The sequence below is a fragment of the Castor canadensis genome, chromosome 18, assembly GCF_047511655.1.
Source record: "Castor canadensis chromosome 18, mCasCan1.hap1v2, whole genome shotgun sequence".
Lineage (NCBI taxonomy): Eukaryota > Metazoa > Chordata > Mammalia > Rodentia > Castoridae > Castor > Castor canadensis.
In genome coordinates this window covers 13,819,511-13,831,545 of record NC_133403.1, presented here as the reverse complement: position 1 = coordinate 13,831,545, position 12,035 = coordinate 13,819,511, and the positions used below count along the sequence as shown (strand labels likewise).

Here is a 12,035-nt window from a genome sequence, read left to right as displayed (position 1 = left end):
AACTTCTGTTCTAGAATTTAATAGCATAAGTAATACTGCCTTTAAAAGAAAAGTCAAATGTTACTTTAAAATGAAAATTTAGGACAGGAGATGTGGCTCAAGCAGTACAGTACCTATTTTGCAAGCATGAAACCAAGCTCAAACCCTACTATTGTCAAAAAAAAAAAGGGGGGGGGCGGAGTTTAGACTGGGCTTGGTGGCTTCATGCCTATAATTCTAGCTACTGGGAAGTAGAGATCCAGATGTTATCAGTTTGAGGCCAGCCCAGGCAAAAAGTTAGTCAGACCCTATTTCTACAACTAAAACCTGGGCCTGATGGTACACATACATACAAAGGTGCTATATGAGGCCTTACAGAGATATGTTTCAAAGAAACTTGAGTCACATGGGTCCTAAACCCTAAAACATGTACCAAACTAGTTTAGGAGCCTTAGGAAATCAGTATACAAGAACATCTGTGTTTTAAGTGCTTAGTACAATGCTTGGCACACAGTGGACCTATGTGAATATTTCAGAAGAAGGAAGGTAAGGAGGGAGGAAGGGAAAGGAAAGCAGTGGAGAAGAGGAGAGGCAAAGACTACTACTCTCATTTTGACCCTAAAAAGAGATCAAAATAAAATATAAGTTAAAAGAAAATACACATGAATTTATTCCATCCCTAAAGGTGCAAATAACAAAAACTTAGTAACAGCAACAGATTGATAAAATCATTTATAGTGAGCCATTTATGGTTGAGTCCCTAATACCCATCTCACCATTTTGGAACAGGGTAATGCAATGTAGAGAACTGACCTCCCTCTGTGAATGAGTCTCCTACTCAAAGGGCAGTATGAATGGTTTGGGGATATGGCAGATATCCAATTCTGGCTAATGACATTAAGAGAAAAAATTTCCTAAAAGTCTCAGAGTGCTTGCTCTTTCTAAAAAGAGAGCAATAGAAAACTGTCAGCCCAGCCCATCTTCTACTTCCCCCCTTGTTCATGGGGTTTGCACAATAGTAAGCTCAGCCCACATTGCTGGAAGCAGTTAGTTGTTCTGGCCAGGAGTGGGACCAGCTACAAGCATCCTAACTATGTATCATAGTAACTATGTTACTATGAATAAACACTTGATCCATAAAGATGCTAAACATACTTTTCTTTGTATTCAGGAAAAATATATAAAATTACCTCTGCCTTTCCGAGCCGTGCTTTCTTCAACCCAATACACTTTTGGAAGACCTTTGAGAAGTCGAAGAAGGTAAGGAACCACACAGTCTTTGTGCTTTAAAAAAAAGTATATTTAATAAGTGACTAGTAGGCTTTTTCTCACAGCTTAAGCTTAAACTTAAAGCAAAGCATATCCACATTCTAATAAACTTAGAGATTCTCTAGAGATAATGTAAAGTATGAGTAAGTTCACATGGCATCACATGTCCTGTTTCTACACAACAGAGTACAGAAGAAGTATCATCAGCCTGCACCTCGGGGACCAAAGAAAAGGGCTCAAACCTGAATGTCCAGCCTGCTTGGGTCTCCTCGAGGGAGGAGGGCCTCTTCATAAGGTATGTGGTACACATACAAAGCTGCCTTCAGCAAAATGGGTACAGATCACCCAAACCCCACCTATGGATCCCAGATAAGATCCTCGGGACTGGAAAGGTGCTCACAGTCACAAACATCTCAACTTGAGGATGCTTTGTTGTTGTTCACGTCCCTGTCCTCTTTTCCTCTTTTGTGAAACTTTCCACTTCATGCTTCCTTTTGCTCCTCTCAAGTGAAGCGTTAGACTTTATGGCCAACATTAGCCAAATGAAAAACTCCTTTCATTCCAAATAAGCCCGTAACGTACAGCTCCATCATCGTCCATCATTAGCTTTTTGGGGTTACTTCCCTGTCTACAGCTGCTTCAGTTGAGGATTACACAGGAGAAGGGGATCTGATATTCTAAAATACTAAAAAAAGCATGGGATGATTTTTAAAACATGGCCACAAATTCCTTAATGCTCCTCCCACCCAAAGGTGGAGTCTAATTCACCGCCCTTAGGGATTTGCTACTAGTTTAGATAGAAAGTAGCATAAATATAACTCTAACTTCCAGACTAGAAAGCAATGCAGCTTCCACTTGGTTCTTTCTCAGGATACTAGATCTGGAACCCAAACACAGTATTATGACAAGGCCCAGGCCACATGGAAAGGTCACGTACACATGGGTGAACCCCAGAATATGCATGAACAGGCTTCAGGTGATTCCAGCTCCCAGATTTTCTTTTCCTTTTTTTCTTTCTGAAACATTGTATCACTGTGAAGTATAAACTGACTTCAAAGATTTACCTGCCTCAGCCTCCTCAGTGCTAGGATTACACCTGGCTTAGACCCTCAATTGTACCCAGCTGGTGCCCAATGGACTAGAGATAGCCACTCTTCTGAGCTCTAAATGCAGATTCATAAGCAAAAAAAACTCTTGTAACTGATAAAAAGCAGCTTCCTAGAACATCTGTCCAGGATCCTGGTGGACTGAAAAGCACAAAACTCCAAAGGGCTTGCACTGCATCCCCTGTGGAAGAAGTTGCCCCTGGCTGTCTCTCCCCCATATAAACTATGATGGCTGTAGTAGTATGGAATAACTATAAGGCACTCTGGCCACAGCAGCTGCCAGGGAAGCCCTTGAACTGGACAGAAAGAAGACCAACATCAACCCATCCTGGATGTAATCAAGGAATACCAAGAGAAAACTGGCCCCTAAGGCATTCCTAAAGGGCTGATGAAGTAAGCTGGGTTCCTCTCCTTGTACTCATGAGGTCAGTAGGCTTCCCTGAGAGCACAGGCAAACTGTACGGTCCGAGGGATGTCATGTGGCACCGGATAAGAACCCAAACTATATCAAAGGTAATTTGTACTCAACCCTTCTTACCAGCTTAAAAAGTCTATTCCAAGTACAAAATTTGGGGACTTGTAGGTACATCTATAAAGTGATGCATTTTCCAAAGCTATTTTCAAGTAGTACACATGTGAATGGCAGTAGTTTTTGGTGGTATTGGGGTTTGAACTCAGGGCCTCAATAGCAGTAGTTTAAAAATTCTTTTTGGTCCTGTATAATTAATTTTATATTTAAGTAGGATTTCTCAAACAGAGAGTAGAAGTGCTTGCTTAGCAAGTGCAAGGCTCTGGTTCAATCCCTAGCACCACACATACAATAAAGTAAAACGGCTTTCTTTCTTTTCATGTTTATAAATAGGTACACAGAAGAAAAACTAAAATTAAGCTATGTATCTAATTTTGTGACCTTGGTTAGGCAACCTTATTTATTAAAATGTTGCTCTATAATTAAAATGCTTATTTTTAGGCAGGAGGTGTGGCTCCAGAAGTAGAGTGCCTGCCTAGCAAGTACAAGGCCCCAAGTTCAAACCCCAGCACCATCAAAAAAAAAATTTTTTTAATGTTTATTTTTTTCCAGAGTATAACACGGGCTGGGGATATGGCTCAGTTGTAAAGTGTCTGCCTAGCTTGTGTAAGGCTCTGAGTTTGAGAACCAGACCCAAAGAAAAATGTTAAATACTCTGCCCAAAATATTAATACTTATTGAAGTAAAATTTCTAGGAAATACAAGCTAATTTTTTTGGGGGGGAGTCAGACTGTGGTTTGAACTCAAGATTTCATGCCTACAAAGTGGATGCTGTGTTGCTTGAGCCACATCTCCAGTCCAATTTGCTTTGGTTATTTTGGAGATGAGGGTCTCATGAACTATATGCCTAGGCTGGTCTCAAACTATGATCCTCCCTATCTCAGCCTCCCAAGTAGCTAGGATTACAGGCATAAGCCACTGGCTCCCAGTGCAAGCTAACATTTTAGATGATTTTTCATATACATAGCATCTTTATTTTTCTAACATAGCATGATTAAACTTGGAATTTTAAAAAGGTATCTGCTAGCTGGGCACTGGTGGCTCATGCCTGTATTACTAGCTACTGGAGAAACAGATCAGGAGGATCACAGTTCGAAGCTAGCCCAGGCAAATAGTTTAAGAGACCCTATCTCAAAGACACTCAACACAAAAAAGTGTGTTGGAGTGGTGGAGTGGCTCAAGTGGTAGAACACCTGCCTAGCAAGTGTGAGGCTGAGTTCAAACCCCACTACCAGCAAGAAAAAAAAATGGTATATGACAATGATAAAAAATAAAAAATAGTCTACATCTAAGGATCAATCATTTGCTTCAATTAGCTTTGTTGTTTAATCCCTATCAAAAGTATATAAATGAACCAGGCACTGGTGGCTCAAACCTATAATCCTGGCTACTTGGGAGACTGACAATGGGAGGAAGGTAGTTCAAGGCCACCATGGGCAGATAGTTCAGGAGACGCCACCTCCAAAATAACCAAAGTAAAACTGAACTGGAGGTGTGGCTTAAGTGGTATAGAGTGCCTTCTTTGCAACCAGAAAGCCCTGAGTTCAAACCCCAGTCCCACTGGCATTATTATTATTAATAGTAATTATTATTATCATTATTATATTATATCACTATATATATATAATATATATATTATATATAATAATGATAATTATATAGTTATTATCATTATTATTAATAATACATTATAATAACACATTAAATGTACTCTAAAAATTTATTTCTCTCACAGCTTTTAAAAAAATGTTATACCAAAATTATCTCAAGTGATTCTGTCCTTTCAAAAGAAAAAAAATGATATCCTTGAGTCTGACTGATGAGAATTTTACCTAAGACTAAAATCCAAGCCTACTCTGGAGGGCACACAATTAACATCTCAAAAAAATTTTAATTTATTTCCTGAAAAGAAAAAACTTAATATAATTACACAGTTTAAAAAAAAAAAGTAGATCTCCTAAGAAAGACTCATTCCCACCTGTTCCATCTATCCTATCTCACTCTCACCTTAATCACTTTGATTAGGTTGCGATACACTCTTCCAGTATTGCCATTAGGTAAATGTAAGTGGATACAAATTCTTATTATAACCCCTTTTACAGTGCAGAAATTCTAAATTTAATAAAGACTTACCTGAAGATCAGATTCGATGAGAAAAATGCCCAAGGCAATCACAGCATCTCTCCGTCTTTCATCTAGTTGGAAGATTCCATGGAAATCTACTGGGCACATGCAAAGCAGCTTTTGAACCTAGAAAATGAGATAAAAAAATAAAACCATACCTTCAGAAAATATAAGACCACATTCAGAAATAAACCAGTCCCATAGATGTATGTGAATATATGTAACAAATAAGTCATTAGGCCTAGCGTGGTGCATACCTTTAACCCTAGCTTCTCAGGAGGCAGAGACAAGAGGTTCAAGAGTTTGAGGCTGGCCCTAGGCAAAAGTAGAGAGATCCTGTCTCAACAAACAGCTGGGTGTGATGACCCATGCCCGTGATACCAGACACTTGGGAGACAGAAGTGAGAGAATCACAAGTTTGAAGCCAGCCCCCACAAAGGAAGCTGTAAAAACCTGTCTTAAAAATCATAAAAATAGGGAGAATGATGGAGGGGGAGTAATCTAAGACAAATTGCAAGAGTCGCAATGAAAGCCCTCTGTACAACTAATATAAAATAGTTGTAATATAAAATAGTTGTACAACTAATATAAAATAATATAAAAATGTTTAAAAAACCATAGCTGGAGTCAAGGCTCAGGTGGTAGAACACTTGCCTAGCAAGGAAGAGATCCTGAGTTCAAGCCCCAGTACACCAAAAGAAAACAAATCATAAAGAGCCAGGCATGGTAATAAACACTTACGATCCCAGCATTTGGGAGGCAGAGGCAAGAGGATCTTGAGCTTCAGGCCAGCCTAGGCTACATAGCAAGACCCTTTCTCAAAAAAAGAAAAAAAAAAAAAATCACGTCAGGTGGCTCATGCCTGTAATCCTAGCTACTTAGGAGACTAAGCTCAAGAAGACTGCAGTTCAAGGCCAGCCCAGGCAAACAGTTTGCAAGGCTCCATCTTCAAAATAACCAGAGCAAAATGGACTAGAGGTGTGGTTCAAGAGGTAGAACACCTGTTTTGCAAGTATGAAGCCCTGAGTTCAAGCCCCAGCCCCAACAAAATAATAATTTTAAAAAATCATAAAAAGAACATTTCCAGCTGCTAAAATAAACATACATATGACCCCAAAATATATACTATCTGAGGAATGTGAGCTGAGGGTTAAAATAACATATACAGAGAAGAGGCAAGGCTCAATGTCTAAAATAGATGTTTCAATGCCAGGACAGCTGGAGTGCCCACTCCCTCATGGTGCCCTTGGCAGGTTACCCACAGCCACCTGCAGTAACAATACTTCATCTGAGGCTTCTTTTAAAAACTAAATGTGGGACTGGGGACATGGCTAAAGCAGTAAAGCACTTGCCTGACAAGCAGGAGACTGTGAGTTCAATCCCCATTATTCAGAAAGGAAAAAAAAAGTGTTTAAAGCATTGGGATTGTGAACAACTCATAGTTAGTGCATGCTAAGTAACTACACCTATTGTTACTAGATATGCTGCAAAAGTGACTAGTAGAAGGCAAAGCAAGGCAGTAAATCAGCAAATTACAGAACATATGGAAAAATTAGGATTATCTTCAAAACAAACCAACAGCAAATGTCTGTCTAAAAGGAACCAAAAAACCTGGACTTAATATGAGTAGGACTATAGGTGATGCCAATCTTGAGACTCTTACCACAAAAAACTCTGAGCAAAGCAGTAAGAAACACCAGGAGGCCCTGACCTTCCTGGTCTGTAGTAGTCTCAATGAAAAGTCACTTACTGACATTCAAATGGTTGCAGTAGCATGTTTTAACAGTATGTGGTGTACTGCTTGATGTGTACCCTGAAAATGCATTATGAAATTGCCTCTGTAATTTTTAAAAGACAATGAATTGCTTTTGTTAGCTTAGATTTTAAACAGGCAAATGCAAACCAGTAACACACTTAAAAGCATCTTTTAAGAAGAGAAGCAACATTCTTTTCCCTAATAATTTTCTTTCCAGGAATGACTGACTATAAACAAATAATAATTAGAAGCTCAGATAAAAATGATGTAGAAATACATTTATTAACATGCTGTATATATAAATTTAAAAACTGGAGGCCGTCTAAATATTCAACATTCCAATAAGCAATTCCGCCACTTGATCACTTTATCCACATGAAATTGTGGATATTCAACTACCTGACCTACAAAAGCAATGCTTTCAGACTGGGAGCAAGGCCTCACAGAGGTAAAGCACTTGCCTAGACTGTGCAAGGACCCAGGGCTGGTCCCCAGCAACACACACACACAAATGCTTTTATAAAGTTCAATTTAGTATTATTTGGATCTTGAATGCCCCCTAAAAGACAATGTGTTAAAGGCTTGGTTAGACACTGTTAAGAGGAGGTAGAACCTATAAGAGGCGGGGCTAAGTGGGAAGTCTTTAGGTCATGGCTGAGTGCTTCCTGGTCATGAGGTGAACAACTCTGCTCTGCCATGCATACCTGCCATGATGCCTTGCCACAGGCCCAAGGCCATGGGGCCAACTAATCATGGACTAGACCCTCTAAGACTATGAGCTAAAATAAACATTTTCTCTTTATGAGTTCATTATCTCAGGTATTTGGAGATTTGGGGGCAATATTGAGGTTTGACTCATGGCCTCTTGAATGCTAAGCAGGTGCTCTACCACTTGAGCCACTTTGCCAGCCTCCCACCCTTTTTGTTTAAAGAGTCTATGTTGCCCAGACTGGTCTCCAATTCCTGGGCTCAATCCTATTTTATGCTTCCCCCTTAACTGGGATGATAAGCATATGCTACCATGTCCAGCTTTTTTCTGTTGAGATGGAGTGTCACAATCTCTTTTCCCCAGGCTGGCCTGGAACCTCAATCCTCCCTATCTCAGTCCCCTGTATAGCTTGGGATAACAGATATGTGCTACCATGGCCAGCTTTTTATTGATTGAAGTAGGACCTCCCTAACTGTTTGTTAACTGCTGACTAGCCTTGAACTTTGATCCTCCTGATCTCAGCCTCCCAAGTAACTAACTAGGTTTACAGGCAAGAGCCACTGTGCCTGGCTTGTAAATCTTATTTTTGAAAGGACAATAACCTTTATATTCATGAGCTAAGAAAATAAGAGAAAAGCTTGTAATATTTCAAAAATAGAATTTGGATAACCTAAAAACGAAGAAGTAACATAAAACTTACAGATCTGGGTCAAACAAGTAAAAGAGATGTTTTCATACACTGGAGTGAGCTTTCTTTTGCTCCCTTGTTGGAGCGAGCTTTCTCTTGTTCCTGGTTATTACTGAACCTAATTGGGCTTAACTGGAGGGTGACAGGAGATGCAGAAAGGACACAGGATAGACAGACAGAAAGTGGGATCAGGTGTGTTGGGTGCTTGGGTGGCGATGCACAACCCTCATTGCTTCTTTTTCACTCTGCTTCTTATCTCTATCTTTATTCTTTAAGGCCTTACTCCATTACAGTTCTTTAAAACCTTGCTTTAAAGTCTTCTTTAAAACTTTGCTTCACTATTCTCTAAAACCTCTTTTCTTAGACTCGCTCTGTCCCATGTTCTTTTTAGCTTTTCTTTAGCTTAGCTTTTCTAAAACCTATGCATAAAGTTCTTGGTGCAGACTTGCACTGTCCCATGTTCTCTTTAGCTTTCTTAAAGTCTCAGCCCTCAGGCTTGCTAGCAATTCCCCTTTAGCAATTCTCCTTCAGCAATCCTTTCCACTCAGCAATCCTTTTCCCTTCCAAATGCCTGCCTCAAGCAAAAGCCCAAAGCAAAAGCCTCAAAGCAAAAGCCCAAAGCAAAAAGCCCCCAAAGCAAAAGCCTCGTGTCTTCCTTCAGTGAGTCTTTTATATCTAGTGGTAAACAGGGTGGAGCAGCGGTTCTCGGAGAGGGGCATGACATTGTAACAGGAGAAACCTGCATTCCTGCTTCTCTGAACATAAACAATTTAGGAGAAGCAGCTTTTCTGCATTTCCCTTTTCTGTGGCCCGGCCATGCCAATTTTGGCCTACAGATAAACATCTTAGGAAAAGCAACTGAGCTGCATCTGACCTTACTTATGTCCAGTTCTCATAGGCTTCTCATAATGCACTCTCCACAATACACAACAGTTATATAAAGTCCTTAACACTAACATCTTTTTTTTTTTTTGGTAGATTGGTATTTGAACTCAGGGCTTCACACTTGCAAAATAGGCACTCTACCACCTGAGCCATACCTCCAGCCCATTTTGCTTTGGTTATTTTAGAGACGAGAGTCTCACAAACTACTATGCCCAGAGACTGGCCTTGAAATGCTATCCTCTCAGTCTTAGTCTTCTAGGCAGCTAGGATTACAGGCATTAGTCACTGGCATCCGGCTTAATTCCAACATCTTAACATCAATAAAACAACTCCTACTTAAATAAAACTTCTCAAAGAATCTCAATCTAAATAGAAAAACTTTACTTTTTTTTTTTTTGGCAGTATTGAAGTTTGAACTCAGGGCTTCACACTTGCAAAGCAGGCACTCAACTGCTTGAGCTACATCTTCAGTCCGTTTTTCTCTGGTTCTTTTAGAGATGGAGGTCTCATAAACTATTTGCCTGGGCTGGCTTTGAACCAAGATCCTCCCTATCTCAGCCTCCCAAGTAGCTAAGATTACAGGTATAAGCCACCGGCACTTGGCCAGCCTTTCTCTTAATGTGGCCAGAGATACAGCTATCCCAGGCTTGACTTAGACCTCCCATAACTACAACAACAGGCATAGCAGAGACCAAAGCGCCAAGGTACCACCTAAAACAAGACACCTTGGCACATAAATCTTATGCTCACAAAACTGTCTTGAAAATATTTCGGGGAGGGGGAAGGGGGGAAGGGGAGAGAAATGACCCAAACAATGTATGCACATGTGAATAAATGAGTAAGAAAAAAAAAAGAAAATATTTCATAGCTCTGTGTAGCTAAAAAACAAATTTAGAGGGAACTAGAGGTATGACTCAGTGGTAGAGCATGTGCTTAGCATGAACAAGGCCCCGGGTTTTAATCTCTAGCACCTTCCACCCCCTAAAAAGACAAATTTATAAAGTAATTAATTAGCTGAAAAACAGCCCCAAAACAAACAACAACAAATACCCATTAGAGTAGGTGTTTTAGCTACAGGCCTGTAATATTAGCTACTTGGGAGGCTGAGATCAGGAGGATTGCAGTTTGGGGCCAGACCGGGCAAATTGTTCATGAGACCCCCATCTCCAAAATAACCAGAGCGAAATGGACTGAAGGTGTGGCTCAAGCACTAGAGCACCTGCTTTGCAAGCACAAAGCCTTAAATTCAAACCCCAATTCTGCAAAAAAAAAGGAAAAAAATGGAATATGACAGACCTTTTCTTTGCGTAATTTTTGTAAAAGGACAGAAATACAGAACACACACAAGTCCCACCTGATATAGTGAATGATACTAATCAGAACTTCAGGCCTGAGGACCACCAGCATCTCCCAAATATACACAAATGTAGGGCTGGAAAAGGTCACATAGATCTAACTACCTATGGTCCACTATCCTGGTTTTACAGGTTAGGTAACTAGGCCCAGAAGGATCAAGTCCAATTGAGGCAACACTAGACTCAATCTCTGTCTTTTCTCACTCCCATACTCTAATATTACCACTGCCAGTTCATACACCTTTCCTGGATCCCCATTGTCCAAGGAACACTCAATTTACACTCCCAGTCTGGCAACTTCTGCCATACACCAGAGCTCCTGGGTATCAATTTTCATTTCGTCCCGGGGGATCTTTCCCATGGTTTTCACCCATCTACACCATTTTATCCAACCTACCCCTTTACCCCTAAAAAATTCTGCCCATTCTTTCAAGATCCACTTCAATTCAATTGAAATTTCCTCTTCTCAAACATTTTCCAGAACCCAGAAACTAACTTCATGTGATCTCTCCTGTTGGAGCTCTCAATAGTCACTTAAAGCTCTACTTCTCTTGGGATAATTACTAGTGTACTTATCTTCTGCTCACTACAAGCAAGACTGTGTCTTCCTCATCATTGTACCCACTGCATTCTCCACATTTTAGAACTTTAACAACTACTTAGTGGAACAAAAGGGGCCAATGTCACAGACCTTTGATGAGGTGAGAATGAAAGAAAAGAGGTTCAGGATCACTAGAACCCAAGTTTCCTAGTTCAGGGTTTAACCATGCTGTGACACCTATCATATAATCAGTATAGTAATCCTCCTTCATCCATGGCTGACACACACCAAGATCCCCAGTGGAGGCCTGAAATCACACAGTACTGAAACCTATAATTTAATACCTTTTTCCCACTTACCACACACAATGGTTATAACTTTTGCAAGTTGAGGTATGAAGTAAAAACCAGCACAAATTTCCTTTTCCTTCAGAACTTCATGGAAAGATTTGTTCTTATCGTGGATCTTAGCAACCATGCCTACAATTTTTTTTTCTTTCCTCATTAAGTCTAGAATTTGCACCTCTTCACTTAAAAGAAGCACTTTACAACTTCTCTTTGGCATATGTGAATTGCCAACATCACTTGAACTTTGGAGCCATTATTAAGTAAAACGAGAGTTACTGAAACACAAGCATTGCAATAGCACAACAGTCAATCTGATAACCTAGATGACTACTAAATGACTAATGATAGGTAGTAGATACACTGAACAAAGGGATTATTCACATCCCAGGTAGGGCAGAGCAGGACAGTCTGAGATTTCATCACAATACTCAGAATGGTACACAATTTAAAACTTTTAAGTTGTTTAATTTTGGGTTTTTCAATAAATATTTTTGTATCACAACTGACCAATTTCTGATTGAAATCAAAAAATGCAAAACCAATCAGGCATGATGATACACACTTATTATCCTTTAATCCTAGCGCTCAGAAGGTGGGAGGATTGTGAGTTTGAAGCCAGTGAGTTTGAAGCCAGTGAGACACTGTCTCAAAAAAAAAAATAATAATAATAAAGTGACAAAGGTCTGGGGGCGTGGCTCAAGTAGCAGAGCACTCATCTAGCATGCAAAGGCCCTGGGTTGAATCTCT

General features: G+C 40.0%; 1 protein-coding gene across 1 annotated transcript in view; it reads right to left on the bottom strand.

Moving 5' to 3' along the window:
• Positions 1 to 12,035, bottom strand: part of Pi4ka (phosphatidylinositol 4-kinase alpha) — a 121,194-nt gene that overhangs the window by 100,621 nt on the left and 8,538 nt on the right. Inside the window, exons 2-3 of the mRNA XM_020160744.2 lie at positions 5,017 to 5,133; positions 1,170 to 1,263 (exon numbers count right to left, since the gene is read on the bottom strand). Of these exons, the coding sequence (XP_020016333.2) occupies positions 1,170 to 1,263; positions 5,017 to 5,133 (211 nt within the window). The remainder of the gene's footprint in view (positions 1 to 1,169; positions 1,264 to 5,016; positions 5,134 to 12,035) is intronic.